The sequence below is a fragment of the Oncorhynchus gorbuscha genome, linkage group LG02 (genome assembly GCF_021184085.1).
Source record: "Oncorhynchus gorbuscha isolate QuinsamMale2020 ecotype Even-year linkage group LG02, OgorEven_v1.0, whole genome shotgun sequence".
NCBI classification, from domain to species: Eukaryota; Metazoa; Chordata; class Actinopteri; order Salmoniformes; family Salmonidae; genus Oncorhynchus; species Oncorhynchus gorbuscha.
In genome coordinates this window covers 97,002,453-97,019,830 of record NC_060174.1, presented here as the reverse complement: position 1 = coordinate 97,019,830, position 17,378 = coordinate 97,002,453, and the positions used below count along the sequence as shown (strand labels likewise).

The 17,378-nt window shown below is 42.5% G+C and overlaps 1 protein-coding gene across 1 annotated transcript; it reads right to left on the bottom strand.

Annotated features, from left to right (window-relative positions):
- Window positions 1–2,934: 2,934 nt before the first annotated feature.
- On the bottom strand, window positions 2,935–17,083 carry slc22a21 (solute carrier family 22 member 21). Its single transcript, XM_046328403.1, has 10 exons — window positions 16,642–17,083; window positions 15,583–15,686; window positions 15,031–15,185; window positions 14,710–14,881; window positions 14,339–14,465; window positions 11,370–11,467; window positions 5,647–5,861; window positions 5,209–5,391; window positions 3,839–3,974; window positions 2,935–3,354 (listed from the first exon to the last, which is right to left on the bottom strand). The coding sequence occupies exons 1-10, from the start codon at window positions 17,038–17,040 to the stop codon at window positions 3,285–3,287; spliced, it is 1,659 nt and encodes a 552-aa protein (XP_046184359.1). The 5' UTR covers window positions 17,041–17,083; the 3' UTR covers window positions 2,935–3,284.
- Between the last annotated feature and the right edge of the window lie 295 nt (window positions 17,084–17,378).

Genomic DNA, 17,378 nt, shown 5'->3' with positions numbered 1-17,378 from the left:
ATTTTTATTTGGTGTTTTGTCCAGTGTAAATACACATAATTTTTCTTACATTTTGTATTGCATTGATCATGCCATATATTGTATAAGACAAGTGTTTATTGTTGGCTTTCATATGAATGTCTTCATAGCGTGTTAATAGAAACAATTTGACACTTTGCTTAACCTAGATGAAGGAAAAAGAGTCATTTTAAATTAAATGTAGGACATCTTTCGAGGAGAGGCTTTGATACCAATGGAATTTTGAATTTGTTATTTGGTTATCAAAAAGCCAAGAAAACACTCCTGGCCTCCCGACACTGCATCACAGTGCTAGCTGTGCCACTAGAGATACTGGTTCAAGTCCAGGCTCTGTCGCAGCTGGCCACAACTGGGAGATCCATGGGGTGGTGCACAATTGGCCCATCTTCATGAGGGTTTGGCCGGCAGGGCTGTTCTTGTCCCATCGCGCACTCGCGACCCCTGTGGCGGGCCGGGCGCAATGCACGCTGACACGATTGCCAGGTGTACGGTATTTCCTCCGACACATTGGTGTGGCTGGCTTCCGGGTTAAGCGGGCATTGTATCAAGAAGCAGCGCGGCTTGGCTGGGTTGTGTTTCAGAGGAAGCACGGCTCTCGACCTTCGCCTCGACCTTCGTCTCTCCCGAGTACGTACAGGAGTTGCAGCGATGGGACAAGACTGTAACTACCAATTGGATACCACAACATTTTTTAAGACACTTACACCAATTCTCAATGTAAGAACAAAAACTCTGTTCAAACTCTAATATATACAGTACTAGTCAAATGTTTGGACACACCTACTCATTCAACGGTTATTCTTTATTTTTCCTATTTTCTACATATTTTGGTTACTACATGATTTCATATGTGTTCTTTCATAGTTTTGATGTTTTCACTATTCTACAATGTAGAAAATAGTGAAAATAAATAAAAACCCTTGAATGAGTAGATGTGTTCAACCTTTTGACTGGTACTTATATATTACAAATATATATTTGCTGTCTTTATGTTGATAAAAAAACAAAAACAAAAAAACATGAACTGGCGCACACCCAGAACAATAGTTTGTGTGGAGGTGCTGACTAACGGTGAATAAACTATAAACTATCAAAATAAAATAAGTTGCACACTCCTCGTATAATCTTTATTTAATGGATATTTACCAACGTTTCGGCATCACTGTGCCTTCCTCAGGGTAATGTCATGAATACTTGAACCAGGTTATGTAGACAGTGCAATTAGTGTAACCAATGACAATAGTGAGGGGTGTGTCATAATGGTTAAGTTAATTAAAATTAATGAAACTGTTAAAAAATTGTATATGGCATATTAAATATATTATGCTATTGTTATCATATAGAAACATAATGGAATATTGTACATCATATTAGCATCAACATACATTATTGTTTCATTCAATTTCACATAATCATTTTGTATATAATTTTTGTTACATGTAATCTGTTGGTTCAACCTTAATATATAAATGTTTATGTTGATAACATTTTTATGAGAAGCTGTGAAAGCTCTCTGCATTTGACTATGAATTCATTATTTTGTTAGGACATTTGTTGTTGTCCTCTAGCTCTGTGAGGTATAAAATCCTGGCAAGAGTCTATATCAAAATAAAACATGTGCAGTTATAAAATCAGCCAGTACAAATAAAGTACAGTTGAAGTTGGAAGTTTACAGACACTTAGGTTGGAGTCATTAAAACTTGTTTTTCAACCACTCCACATATTTCATGTAAACAAACTATAGTTTTGGCAAGTTGGTTAGGACATCTACTTTATACATGACACAAGTCATTTTTACAACAATTGTTTACAGATAGATTAATGCACTCTATCACAATTCCAGTGGGTCAGAAGTTTACATACGCTAAGTTGACTGTGCCTTTAAACAGCTTGGAAAATTCCAGAAAATTATGTCAAGGTTTTAGAAGCTTCTGATAGTCTAATTGACATACTTTGAGTCAATTGGAGGTGTACCTGTGGATGTATTTCAAGGCCTACCTTCAAACTCAGTGCCTCTTTGCTTGACATCATGGAAAAATCAAAATAAATCAGACAAGACCTCAGAACAAAAAAGAATTGTAGACCTCCACAAGTCTGGTTCATCCTTGGGAGCAATTTCCAAATGCCTGAAGGTACCTCGCTCATCTGTATAAACAATAGTATGCAAGTATAAACACCATGGGACCACGCAGCTGTCATACCACTCAGGAAGGAGATGCATTCTGTCTCCTAGAAATGAACATACTTTGGTGCAAAAAGTGCAAATCAATCCCAGAACAAGAGCAAAGGACCTTGTGAAGTTGCTGGAGGAAACAGTAACAAAATTATCTATATCCACAGTAAAATGAGTCCTATATCAACATAACCTGAAAGGCCGCTCAGCAAGGAAGAAGCCACTGCTCCAAAACAGCCATAAAAAAGCCAGACTACGGTTTGCAAATGCACATGGGGACAAAGATTGTACTTTTTGGAGAAATGTCCTCTAGTCTGATGAAACAAAAATAGAACTGTTTGGCCATAATGACCATCATTATGTTTGGAGGAAAAAGGGGGAGGCTTGCAAGCTGAAGAACACCATCCCAACCGTCAAGCACGGGGGTGGCAGCATCAAGCACACTTCCAAAGTTGTGGAAAAATGGCTTAAGGACAACAAAGTCAAGGTATTGGAGTAGCCATCACAACGCCCTGACTTCAATCCTATAGAAAATTTGTGGGCATAACTGAAAAAGTGTGTGCGAGCAAGATGGCCTACAAACCTGACTCAGTTACACCAGCTCTGTCAGTAGGAATGGGCCAAAATCCAATTCTTATCGTGGGAAGCTTGTGGAAGGCTACCCAAAACGTTTGAGCCAAGTTAAACAATTTAAAAGGCAATGCTACCAAATACTAACTGAGTGTATATAAACTTCTGTCCCACTGGGAATGTGATGAAAGAAGTAAAAGCTTAAATAAATTATTCTCGTTACTATTATTCTGACATTTCACATTCTTACAATAAAGTGGTGATCCTAACTGACCTAAAACAGTGAAGTTTTACAAGGATTAAAAGTCAGAAATTGTGGAAAAACTGAGTTTAAATGTATTCGGCTAAGGTGTATGTAAACTTCCGACTTCAACTTTAAGTACAAAATATGCAAAACAATACTGATACTTCATACATAGAAAATGCATAGAAAAAGTTATTTATAAGCATCTTGGTTAGTTACACAATGTGGTAGGTAATAAAAAGTACATGTTGAAAGAACAACTGAGGTGTCCAGTAGCTGTCACAAAGTATCGGACACATCTTCCTCTCCTGTAGATTGGCTCAGTTTATACACGGATCTCTTTTTCCATCTAAAGGGATAGGCAAAAAATAGGCCATTGACATATCAGACATTTATCATCATCTCAGAAACATAATCTCTGCAAGTGTGTGATTCTGGTTTCAAGAAAGCTTCAAATAATGGTTGGTTATTGATAAACTAAGTTGATAAAAATGCTAAGTTGATAAAAAGTTTTGGGTTCAAACTTCTTGAATATAAACTGTTAAATATGAAACATGAAATGTTTCCACCTGTTCAATTGTAGAGCTCATGTATTATAACTCCAGTGCCCCGTGCCTTTTTGACCAGCTGGGTTGTGTCCCTAAAAACCAACAAACTGAAAACGGACCAAAACATCCTGAACTTGTCAATTAAGACTCTTGTTTTCCATTGCAAAAGGGTTTGCTGCGGTGTGCACTAAGGAATATGACCCTGTTGTCCCTGTGGCACTGTTACACTACCCTGCCAGCAGAGAGCATCACACATACAGCAGCCTTGGTATTATATGGCCTTACCCTGGGAAGGTCTGCATGTGAGTGATGGTGTCTGGAAGAGGCATACGATGGCTCTCAGGCAGCAGGAGGCTAAGCAACCCAGACAGAGCTGTAAGACTCCCCATTAGAATGTATGGCAGCGACTTGGAACAGCCTCCTGTGTCAAAGACAGCAGCAATACATGAGAGAGTGGAAAACATTGTTTTCAATTAGATCAGCTCAAAACAATGCTATGAACAAAATGTGAAGAGACAAGAGTGTTTTATGCTCTGCTTCTGCCTGTATGTCTGGCAGAGGAGGTTGGTGGGAGGAGCTATAGGAGGGTGTGCTCATTGTAATGGCTGAAATTGAATAAATATAACGGTATCAAACAGATCAAACATATGGAAACAACATGTTTGACTCCGTTACATTAACTGCATTCCAGCCATTACAATGAGCTCATCCTCCTATAGCTCCCCCCACCAGTCTCCTTTGATGTCTGGATGCATAAATCACCTGGTTTGACTGTATTTAACAAGTTTGACCAGGACTGGATACAGTAAAGAGTAAATGTAAGAAGGTAAGAGGAAGCCCCAGTTGCCAGGGAGAGAGGGGGACGGAAGGGTTCCAAACTCATACAGACTGGGCAGGATAGCAAGTGGCAGAGGGGACAGAGCCATCACACACATCTGACTAATGAGGGAGAGGGAGAGGAATGTGTGTCTACCCAACAGACAGAGAGGACAGAGGAGAGAGGGAGGAGAATGTGTGTCTGCCCAACAGAGAGAGAGGACAGAGGAGAGAGGGAGGAGAATGTGTGTCTGCCCAACAGACAGAGAGGACAGAGGAGAGAGGGAGGAGAATGTGTGTCTACCCAACAGACAGAGAGGACAGAGGAGAGAGGGAGGAGAATGTGTGTCTGCCCAACAGACAGAGAGGACAGAGGAGAGAGGGAGGGGAATGTGTGTCCACCCAACAGACAGAGAGGAGAGGATTTGATAGGATAGCACTATATGTTTTACTACTAAATGTTTTGTATTTATTTAGAAACTATATGGTAACAATTCATTTTCCTATTTATCGAGAAACTACACGGTAACAAGCAGTACGGAAAAATCAATTTGTTTAAGTGGTGGGGATTGTGTACACTTGCTCTTAAACTCGCTGTTGTTCATTACACAAGACTCAACACCATAGTTCATTTCTAGTTACTGTATGTAATTACACATTTTTCCATGTAGTTTCTGAGAAAATACAAAGTAAAAAGTACTAAACTTCACATCCTAAACTTCCGCATGACAGTGATAGGCTAAACAATAACAAAGAGACAAAGGGGTGATATTACTGCTCTGCAGTGCTTCCATGTGCACATCTGTCTTTCCTTCAGTTTCGCTTTGAGTCCTACCCACCCAGATAGATGAAGTATGGGGCAGAGATGCTCCCCACTCTGGAGGCCATGGAACAGGCCCCTATGGCTGTGTTCCTCACGACAGTGGGGTAGAGCTCAGCCGTGTAGGCGTACACGATGGAAAAAGCTGCAGTCACACCAAACTTCCCCAGCATCTCTAGTGCAGTGGACACAGAGCTCAGATCTGCCATGGACACAGCAATGGAGGGCCAATGAAGGTCATGTCATAGATTCTTATAGAAGGGTGCATTTGTTATTGTAATATACTATTCTATACCTGAAATCTTGTCACCATTCTATGTCATTAATTGTCCGGTTTCAAACTCAATATTGTTGATTCAATCTGATTTTAATCTGCATGTCTATTTCTCTCTGTTATTAAGGGTGATGTGATAACAGAATGCCTTTATGAATACCTCTATCTTTGTTTGAGTCTTACTTGGTGGTATGAGGTTTATGCAGAGCAGCACCACCCCACCCAGAAACAGAGTGGAGAAGAGACACAGGCGCCGGGGGCAGCAGCGGAACATGAGCCAGGCCATGGTATAGGCAGGGACCTCAATGGCAGCGGACAGGAAACAGTTCAGATAGGAGCTCCCTGCCAGGTTGGACGTGTTCAGTGACAAGGCAAAGTACCCGATGGACAGAATGGTCCTGAAGAGACAAACAAGGGTTGCATCAATCATTGTTTGCGTCCCACCTAATTCCCTATACAGTGCACTACCCTTGACCAGAGCTTGTAGACATGGCCTTTTGAAGTGACAATCAACACACATTACTGTACCATGCTGGTGCAGGGAATGAAACCCTCTGTCATAATGGTGCAGGGAATGAAACCCTCTGTCATAACGGTGCAGGGAATGGAACCCTCTGTCATAACAGTGCAGGGAATGAAACCCTCTGTCTTTCCCAGATGGCGTAGCAGTAAGTCGTCCTGTCGTATCGTGTCCCTTGTATATATCGTTTCTTTTTCGTTCGTATCGTTTCGTTTTTACATACTTTTCTTCACATATCTTTAACCTCTTGGTCCTACCTGGCACGCAGGCGTCCCATCTAGAGCTCTGGAAATACAAATGCGCTACGCTAAATGCTAATAGTATTTGTTAAAACTCAAACGTTCATTAAAATACACATGCAGGGTATTGAATTAAAGCTACACTCGTTGTGAATCCAGGCAACAAGTCAGATTTTTAAAATGCTTTTCGGCGAAAGCATGAGAAGCTATTATCTGATAGCATGTAACACCCCAAAAGACCTGCAGGGGACGTAAACAAAATAATTAGCATAGTCGTCGCTACACAAACCGCACAAATAAAATATAAAACATTCATTATCTTTGACCATCTTCTTTGTTGGCACTCCTAGATGTCCCATAATCACTATTGGGTCTTTTTTTCGATTAAATCAGTCCATATATAGCCTAGATATCGATCTATGAAGATAAACGGTGATAAACGGGAAAAAAATAGCGTTTCATAACGTAACGTCATTTTTTAAAATTCAAAAAGTCGACGATAAACTTTCACAAAACACTTCGAAATACTTTTGTAATGCAACTTTAGGTATTAGTACACGTTAATAAGCAATAAAATTCATCAGGAGGCGATGTCAATTCTATAGGTGTCTGTTTCTAAAAAAATGCCTTGGAGAGAGCTCGACCAAAACATCCGGCCGGAGACCAGAGGGAATCGATTCCCTTGATTCGGTTAGACCAAGAATCAATTGCGAATCAAATGACAAGACTCTAGACAACGTGTGGAAGCTGTAGGCACTGCAACCTCGGCCTCATTTAATTTGATTCACTTTGAACAATTCCTTGAAGTCGCGGATGGATATTTATTTCCTTTATCAGTGATCAGATATTCCTGCACTTTTCGATGAAACGCACGTTCTGTTATAGTCACAGCCGTGATTTAACCAGTTTTATAAACGTCTGAGTGTTTTCTATCCACACATACTAATCATATGCATATACTATATTCCTGGCCTGAGTAGCAGGGCGCTGAAATGTTGCGCGATTTTTAACAGAATGTTCGAAAAAGTAGAGGGTCGACTTAACAGGTTAAAAACATTTTGCTAAACCTAAGCTTCCAAATACTCTCCTGCAACCCGCCTCACCCAATGTAGCTACTTTTTCCTAAAGTATTTATATTTACTCCGGAACCGGAACCCCTCAACTGAAGCTAGCCAGCTAACCACCAGCTATGCTAGCGGTCTTCAGCTAACCGGTCATCAGCTAACCTTTAGCTCAGAAAGCTCTCGCCAGTTCGAACAACGCGACGCTAACCAGAGCATAACGGACCTATTTATTTTTTATCCCCGGATTCCCACCGCAAACAGAACATTTTTCAGCTGGATCTTCACAACTAGCTATCTAGCTAAACCGCAACCCCGGATGATTACTCCTGGCTAGCGTTTCCACCCACTTAGCTTGAAGCTAGCCCGGCCAGAGCACCTGTGCTTACCGCCGTAGCATACTCCTGGGCTACATTACCCGGGCCCACGACTGGTCTATCGACGTCACCGCATGAAGAGGAATAAACAGACTCACCCCATCGCGACGTCCCCCAAAGGCTAACTCTCTAGCCCTTGCTATCTCCTTGCTCCGGCCTGCTAACTGCTAGCTTGTTTAACCCTGGTCCGCTAACTGCTACCTTGTTTACCCCGGCCTGCTAACTGTTAGCTTGTTAGCACAGGCCTGCTAACCGTCTGCATCGCCGCGTCCCAAACACTCACTGGACCCATATGTACTTTCTATCTCTTTCCGATTTTTAATTTGTTTATACCTTTCGGAAACCTGCCTCACCCAATGTGATACGGAATCGCTATTATTTTTAATTTTTAGAACACACTCAAGAACCTCCAGAAGCTAACCAGCTAACTAGCTACAAGCTATTTCGTCATTGTTAGTTTTTTAACCTGGATAACACTCGCCAGTCCAGCTTCCCTGCCCCATCCACCGCTGCCTCCTGGACACTGATCACTTGGCTACATAGCTGATGCACGCTAGACTATCCATTAATCACGGTACTCCATTCTGCTTGTTTGTTTTATCTGTCGGCCCCGTTGCCTAGTCAACACCATTTTACCTGCTGTTGTTGTGCTAGCTGATTAGCTGTTGTCTCACCTACTGTTTTAGCTAGCTTTCCCAATTCAACACCTGTGATTACTGTATGCCTCGCTGTATGTCTCTCTCAAATGTCAATATGCCTTGTATACTGTTGCTCAGGTTAGTTATCATTGTTTTAGTTCACAATGACAGAGGACCTCACCCATTACAACCAGCATGTCCAGAGATAAAACCTCTCTCATCATCACCCAGTGCCTGGGCTTACCTCCGCTGTACCCGCACCCCACCATACCCCTGTCTGCGCATTATGCCCTGAATATATTCAACCATGCCCAGAAACCTGCTCCTCTTATTCTCTGTCCCCAACGCTCTAGGCGACCAGTTTTGATAGCCTTTAGCCGCACCCTCATACTACTCCTTCTCTGTTCCGCGGGTGATGTTGAGGTAAACCCAGGCCCTGCATGTCCCCAGGCACCCTCATTTGTTGACTTCTGTGATCGAAAAAGCCTTGGTTTCATGCATGTCAACATCAGAAGCCTCCTCCCTAAGTTTGTTTTACTCACTGCTTTAGCACACTCTGCTAACCCTGATGTCCTTGCCGTGTCTGAATCCTGGCTCAGGAAGGCCACCAAAAATTCAGAGATTTCCATACCCAACTATAACATCTTCCGTCAAGATAGAACTGCTAGGGGGAGGAGGGAGGAGGAGTTGCAGTCTACTGCAGAGATAGCCTGCAAAGTAATGTCTCAACGGAGGGAATGAAACCCTCTGTCATAACCTTTCAGGGAATGGAACCCTCTGTCATAACGGTGCAGGGAATGGAACCCTCTGTCATAACGGTGCAGGGAATGAAACCCTCTGTCATAACCATGCAGGGAATGAAACCCTCTGTCATAATCGTTCAGGGAATGAAACCCTCTGTCATAACCGTGCAGGGAATGAAACCCTCTGTCATAACCGTGAAGGGAATGGAACCCTCTGTCATAACGGTGCAGGGAATGAACCCTCTGTCATAACGGTGCAGGGAATGAAACCCTCTGTCATAACGGTGCAGGGAATGGAACCCTCTGTCATAACCGTGCAGGGAATGAAACCTCTGTCATAACCGTGCAGGGAATGAAACCCTCTGTCATAACCGTGCAGGGAATGAAACCCTCTGTCATAACAGTGCAGGGAATGAAACCTCTGTCATAACCGTGCAGGGAATGGAAACCTCTGTCATAACGGTGCAGGGAATGAACCCTCTGTCATAACGGTGCAGGGAATGAAACCCTCTGTCATAACGGTGCAGGGAATGGAACCCTCTGTCATAACCGTGCAGGGAATGAAACCTCTGTCATAACCGTGTAGGGAATGAAACCCACTGTCATAACCGTGCAGGGAATGAAACCCTCTGTCATAACAGTGCAGGGAAACCTCTGTCATAACCGTGCAGGGAATGAAACCTCTGTCATAACCGTGCAGGGAATGAAACCCTCTGTCATAACGGTGCAGGGAATGAAACCCTCTGTCATAACGGTGCAGGGAATGAAACCTCTGTCATAACCGTGCAGGGAATGAAACCCTCTGTCATAACGGTGCAGGGAATGAAACCCTCTGTCATAACGGTGCAGGGAATGAAACCTCTGTCATAACCGTGCAGGGAATGAAACCCTCTGTCATAACGGTGCAGGGAATGAAACCTCTGTCATAACCGTGCAGGGAATGAAACCCTCTGTCATAATGGTGCAGGGAATGAAACCCTCTGTCATAACCGTTCAGGGAATGAAACCCTCTGTCATAACGGTGCAGGGAATAAGAGCGTCTGCTAAATGACTTAAATGTAAATGTAAATGTGGGAATGAAACACTCTGTCATAACGGTGCAGGGAAGGAAAGCAACAATTCAAGCTCCATTACTTAGCTCCTCATACAAGAAGTCAGACTGTAAAAGGCATTTAGTCGACCGAAACATCAACCAAATAAATGACCCCTAGGTGTGTGGGAACCCCTAGATAACATAATCTGTGTGGGAACCCCTAGATAACATAATCTGTGTGGGAACCCCTAGATAACATAATCTGTGTGGGAACCCCTAGATAACATAATCTGTGTGGGAACCCCTAGATAACATAATCTGTGTGGGAACCCCTAGATAACATAATCTGTGTGGGAACCCCCCCTAGATAACAGATAACATTATCTGTGTGGGAACCCCTAGATAACATTATCTGTGTGGGAACCCCTAGATAACATTATCTGTGTGGGAACCCCTAGATAACATTATCTGTGTGGGAACCCCTAGATAACATAATCTGTGTGGGAACCCCTAGATAACATAATCTGTGTGGGAACCCCTAGATAACATAATTTGTGTGGGAACCCCTAGATAACATAATCTGTGTGGGAACCCCTAGATAACATTATCTGTGTGGGAACCCCTAGATAACATTATCTGTGTGGGAACCCCTAGATAACATAATCTGTGTGGGAACCCCTAGATAACATAATCTGTGTGGGAACCCCTAGATAACATAATCTGTGTGGGAACCCCTAGATAACATAATCTGTGTGGGAACCCCTAGATAACATAATCTGTGTGGGAACCCCTAGATAACATTATCTGTGTGGGAACCCCTAGATAACATAATCTGTGTGGGAACCCCTAGATAACATAATCTGTGTGGGAACCCCTAGATAACATAATCTGTGTGGGAACCCCTAGATAACATAATCTGTGTGGGAACCCCTAGATAACATTATCTGTGTGGGAACCCCTAGATAACATAATCTGTGTGGGAACCCCTAGATAACATAATCTGTGTGGGAACCCCTAGATAACATAATCTGTGTGGGAACCCCTAGATAACATTATCTGTGTGGGAACCCCTAGATAACATTATCTGTGTGGGAACCCCTAGATAACATAATCTGTGTGGGAACCCCTAGATAACATTATCTGTGTGGGAACCCCTAGATAACATTATCTGTGTGGGAGTAATTCTTGTATGAGGTTGGAAACCAAGATGAGGATAAAAAAGTCAGTTTTGTGTAATGTGTTTTGTTTGTTTGTTATTGGCGATGCAGGGTGTCAGGGGAATGGACAAGACTCACCAGACCAGCCACAGCGTGATGGACACCCAACGGATGTTGCTGGAACTCACCAGATCGCAGATGTTGTGGGCCACCAACTTCCCAGCCTTGGGCTCTAACTGCAGTACAGTAAAGCACACTTGTCACAACAGGCATGCTTGATTAAACTTGTGCAATGGGTTGACCTACAGGCCCAGCCATGAGTTTCAAATGACAGTTATACAATTTATGTGACAGCACATTGAGAAGTGAAGGAGATATTTTATTTACCTTTATTTAACTTGGCAAGTCAGTTAAGAACAAATTCTTATTTTCAATGATGGCCTAGGAACAGTGGGTTAACTGCCTGTTCAGGGGCAGAAAGACAGATTTGTACCTTGTCAGCTCGGGGATTTGAACTTGCAACCTTCCAGTTACTAGTCCAATGCTCTAACCACTTGGCTACCCTGCCGCCCCAGATAAGTTAGGCAAATACACATAACACAAGTTAGCCTGGAGGTAATTTTACAGGTCATGTACACCACAGCAGGTCAAACACACTGGATTGTAATTCATTAATAATCTTAGAGTAGGAGTGCTGATCTAGGATCAGGTCCCCGTGTCCATTAAATATCCTAGATCAGTACCTGTACTCTGAGATGCTCTAAGAATAAAGGCCAAGGTGACAAGGTACAAATCTGTCGTTCTGCCCCTGAGCAAGGCAGTTAACCCACTGTTCCCCGGTCGCCGATGACGTTGATGTCGATTAAGGCAGCCCCCTGCACCTCTCCGATTCAGAGGGGTTGGGTTAAATGCGGAAGACACATTTCAGTTGAATGCATTCAGTTGTGCAATTGACTAGGTATCCCCCCTTTCCTTTCCTTTGTCTTACAACTTTGTCTTACAACTCCCTGGAGGAAAGTACTAGCTATCTGTGAGGCCTGCAATGCAATGCATGATACCTCCAGAAAATGTTAGAAACTCAGAAAAAAAAGGTTGAGAAGCCTTGACTGGACTATTCAAGTTCACAGTGAGAAGCCTTGACTGGACTATTTGAGTTCACAGTGAGAAGCCTTGACTGGACTATTTGAGTTCACAGTGAGAAGCCTTGACTGGACTATTCAAGTTCACAGTGAGAAGCCTTGACTGGACTATTTGAGTTCCCAGTGAGAAGCCTTGACTGGACTATTTGAGTTCATAGTGAGAAGCCTTGACTGGACTATTCAAGTTCACAGTGAGAAGCCTTGACTGGACTATTTGAGTTCCCAGTGAGAAGCCTTGACTGGACTATTTGAGTTCATAGTGAGAAGCCTTGACTGGACTATTCAAGTTCACAGTGAGAAGCCTTGACTGGACTATTTGAGTTCACAGTGAGAAGCCTTGACTGGACTATTTGAGTTCACAGTGAGAAGCTTTGACTGGACTATTTGAGTTCACAGTGAGAAGCCTTGACTGGACTAGTCGAGTTCATAGTGAGAAGCCTTGACTGGACTAGTTGAGTTCATAGTGAGAAGCCTTGACTGGACTAGTTGAGTTCATAGTGAGAAGCCTTGACTGGACTATTTGAGTTCACAATGAGAAGCCTTGACTGGACTATTTGAGTTCACAATGAGAAGCCTTGACTGGACTATTTGAGTTCACAATGAGAAGCCTTGACTGGACTATTTGAGTTCACAATGAGAAGCCTTGACTGGACTATTTGAGTTCACAATGAGAAGCCTTGACTGGACTATTTGAGTTCACAATGAGAAGCCTTGACTGGACTATTTGAGTTCACAATGAGAAGCCTTGACTGTACTATTTGAGTTCACAATGAGAAGCCTTGACTGGACTATTTGAGTTCACAATGAGAAGCCTTGACTGTACTAGTTGAGTTCACAATGAGAAGCCTTGACTGGACTATTTGAGTTCACAATGAGAAGCCTTGACTGGACTATTTGAGTTCACAATGAGAAGCCTTGACTGGACTATTTGAGTTCACAATGAGAAGCCTTGACTGGACTATTTGAGTTCACAATGAGAAGCCTTGACTGGACTATTTGAGTTCACAATGAGAAGCCTTGACTGGACTATTTGAGTTCACAATGAGAAGCCTTGACTGGACTATTTGAGTTCACAATGAGAAGCCTTGACTGGACTATTTGAGTTCACAATGAGAAGCCTTGACTGGACTATTTGAGTTCACAATGAGAAGCCTTGACTGGACTATTTGAGTTCACAATGAGAAGCCTTGACTGGACTATTTGAGTTCACAATGAGAAGCCTTGACTGTACTAGTTGAGTTCACAATGAGAAGCCTTGACTGTACTAGTTGAGTTCACAATGAGAAGCCTTGACTGTACTAGTTGAGTTCACAATGAGAAGCCTTGACTGTACTAGTTGAGTTCATAGTGAGAAGCCTTGACTGGACTAGTTGAGTTCATAGTGAGATTAGTAAACAGCCAGACAGACATTCCAAACACCATGGGGTTCTTTCATTTTTTTGTTCTTATCAATAGGCTGCTAATAAATCACACAAATGGAGAGATGAATGAACAAGTAGCGGAACAATTCCAATGACATAAGAGTGTTTTGAAACTTGACCAGGTCCATAGGCTGTCATTGTGGCGGTTTATGTGAGTTCACATTTAAGTGTTCTGAAGTGACCTGTAAAGTTTAGTGTTTGAAGTCCTGTTTGATCATTTAATTACTTGTTTTTACCTCCACAGGACGCTGAAAAACTCAAGATTGTAAGAATTAAAGCTAAAGGGGAAAAACCACAAAAGAATACCAGTGAAACAGAAGCTAGACAAACATCTTTGGAGTAATGCAAAAAACAACTTGTCCAAAACCAAAATGACTTTTGTGTGAATGAGAGGATTCTATGTGATCAATATGGTAAGAATTCCACATAATCAAGAGAGCATGGCTATAGCCTTATTGTTATTACCTTCACAATATTGTCAGAGCTGCAGTTTGTGCATAACGGTAAAAGCTAAAGGTTGATCTGGGATTGGGAGTGAAGAAATCACCTGTACAGGCCGGAAGATGACCTCTGGTGCTGTGACTCTGTTCCTCCTGGCAGCGTCTCTCAGTATGGCCTCAGCCTCCTCCACTCTTCCCTGAGAGAGCAGCCATCTGGGAGACTCTGGGATGAACCTGCAACATCACAAAAAATAACCAGGTTCACATCAAAGCTAGCCTGGTCCCAGATCTGTTTCTGCTCTTGCAAACTCCCTTGCCGTTACTATCAAGCCAAAATAAATATTCATGACAATGAGTGACATGGAGTTAGGATGATAGCACAGACATACTAGCACTCATGCTATATCAAAGTCAAGTAATTGAATGGGCTTTAGTGAAGAATTGAATACCCTGCATACAGTATATTACACACACCTACCACCAAAAAGGGACATAAAGGAAGCCTGGGAGGGTGAGGGCTAGCATCAGCATCCTCCAGTCTCTGATGAAGAAGGCCACTGCTGGAAGGAGCGTGTAGCCAATGGTGTAGAACATACAAACTCCAAGAGTGGAGTAGATTATCCGTTTGGATGGAGATAAAATTTCAGTTCCTGTAGATGAGAAGAATTTCTAAATGTATGAGAAGTGAAATGGTGTATCGGGCATAAAGAAAACATTGTGCACATCAACACCAGTAACAACTGTGTAATAATGACATTGGATAAAATCATGAATGAATGATCAAGATAAATAAAGATACCTAGCACAAATGCAGCCACATAATTTGAGATTTGCCCCATCCCGACAACAAAGAATAAGGCACAGAATACAACCCAGGTTGGAGAGAAGACCTGGATAAATGTGAACACAGTCTGAACTCCCATGGTGGCAAAGAGAACATTTTTCCTCCCAAACCTGAGAGAAATAAAAGTTAGGTTGAAATCATCCACATGCAGATTATGAGTAGGATATTCCTAAACATCTTCAATCAGGTGAAGAATTCTAAATGATCCTCCAAGGATATAAAATGTTTTATGGGACACTGTGTAACAGTTTTCTGTGCTTACTGCTAAAACTCATCTCTAAGGAAATGACGAAAAACAGAAAACGCATAGCCAAGCATTGGGGAGGAAGTGTCCAAACTGAAGACGACAGCAAAGCTAAACATGTGACATAGGGTTTGTTCCAAATGGCACCCTTTTCCCTAGATGGTGTACTCTTATTGAACAGAGACCCATTGGACCTGGTCAAAATAGTGCACACTATGTAGGGAAAAGTGTGCCACTTGGGACTCACCCAGGCCATCCATTACCTGTCAGAGAGCTGGCCAGAGAGGAAGGAGCCAGTGAGGACACCACAGAAGAACACAGAAGAAGTCAATGGGTTCTTCCACTTATCAGCACACACCAGGTCCCACTACACTCATACAAACAATCACACACACACACACACACACACACACACACACACACACACACACACACACACACACACACACACACACACACACACACACACACACACACACACACACACACACACACACACACACACACACACACACACACACACACACACACAAAAGAGAGAGAGAGAGAGAGAGAGAGAGAGAGAGAGAGAGAGAGAGAGAGAGAGAGAGAGAGAGAGAGAGAGAGAGAGAGAGAGAGAGAGAGAGAGAGAGAGAGAGAGAGAGAGAGAGAGAGAGAGAGAACGCATTAAGGGATAATGAATGAATGATACATACAGTGGACATAGTAGTTGGGCAATATGAACAATCATTAGGCTAAATCGTAAAAAATTACATATAGGTGAGAAGTTTGGGAAGATCAGGTGAATAGATTTAGTTTAAAAAACAAGTAATTTGTCGTTATGGGTTATTGGTAGGTTGTACAATTACGTTCTTCATCTAAGCCTACTGTGGACCACATGGAGGATGCCTGTTCATCTGAGATCAATAGCCTTTTGTGAAGGCAAACATTTCAGAACGTGAGCTCATCGTATAGCCTACGCAATATGCAGTTGGTACCCGTATGGTGAATAGCCTACTTTCCCAAACGTTGATGATGGAATATGCTAACAACTGTGCAGTGATGCATAAATTAATACTTTGCCAAGTACTTCATTCATTTGCCACGGAATAGCTACAAAACTACAGCGAAAGCAACGCAACACTGTTTCACTCGCTGTAACAACATTTTACTCGCACAAAAATGTGTCACAGTATAGCTATAAAGTGAGTGGAAGCAATGTAACACTGTTTCACTCACTGCAACAATGTTTGACTCCCATTTTTAAAAAAACATCGTATCCAGACGGACAACCGAAATAAAACAAAAACCCCACCCGTTTTAACCGTCGCATCTCATCATACCTCGGACACAATAGTGGAGATGTACGTCCCCCGATCGTATTCCCAGCCATCCAAACAGGTCTCGTGTTGTATTTCAGAAACGTTGACATCGATCCCTGGGACATAACCTCTTTCTGAAAAACTCTGTATGACATCGAGTTTGTATCTGGCGCATTTACTGAGCACAATAGTCCCGCTTTCCTCCTCCAAAGGAATACTGTGATTTCTCCATTCGCCAGTAATGTTCGCATTTGCTGGTATGAGGCAATGGTGGGATGGTGTATCACCGATGAACACAATAGACATACCTGTAAAGCCGTTAGGGATGATACTCAAACATAAGAGAAAGAACACCATCTGTTGGAACGGTCCCCATTCCCCAAGAAAGGCAGTGTTATCCTCATAGCCATTCTCAGTCATTATAAAGATTGAAAGTGGGTTATTAGTGCGGCCCAGTGGAGAGAACAGTGTGTCCTTTATAGGGGGAGTAATTTGGGGTTGGAGTACCTCACATGTGAACTCCAACGTCAAAAGAGTGACATATGACCCTGTTATTTATCAAGGCTCACTTGTTCTCTCACCCTGATATTTAGCTGTTGGCTTCATTTTGCATCAGCTAAATCCATCATCTTTAAGAGGGTAGGTAAATCTAGAACACTCACGGAGTCTAATAATACAGGCAAATGTGTATTTACACATAATGCATTTTCACAGAGCTATCATTGCATTCATAACTCGAAATAGTTATGATAAGACCT

Bases quoted from the DNA above. Each gene is read 5' to 3' on its own strand.
- slc22a21 (XM_046328403.1), bottom strand. From the start codon at position 17,040: ATGACTGAGAATGGCTATGAGGATAACACTGCCTTTCTTGGGGAATGG. The intron at 15,687-16,641 runs GTATGATGAGAT...GTATGAGTGTAG, and splicing joins TCTCCACTATTGTGTCCGAG to TGGGACCTGGTGTGTGCTGA. The intron at 14,466-14,709 runs GTAGGTGTGTGT...GTGATGTTGCAG, and splicing joins CTTTATGTCCCTTTTTGGTG to GTTCATCCCAGAGTCTCCCA.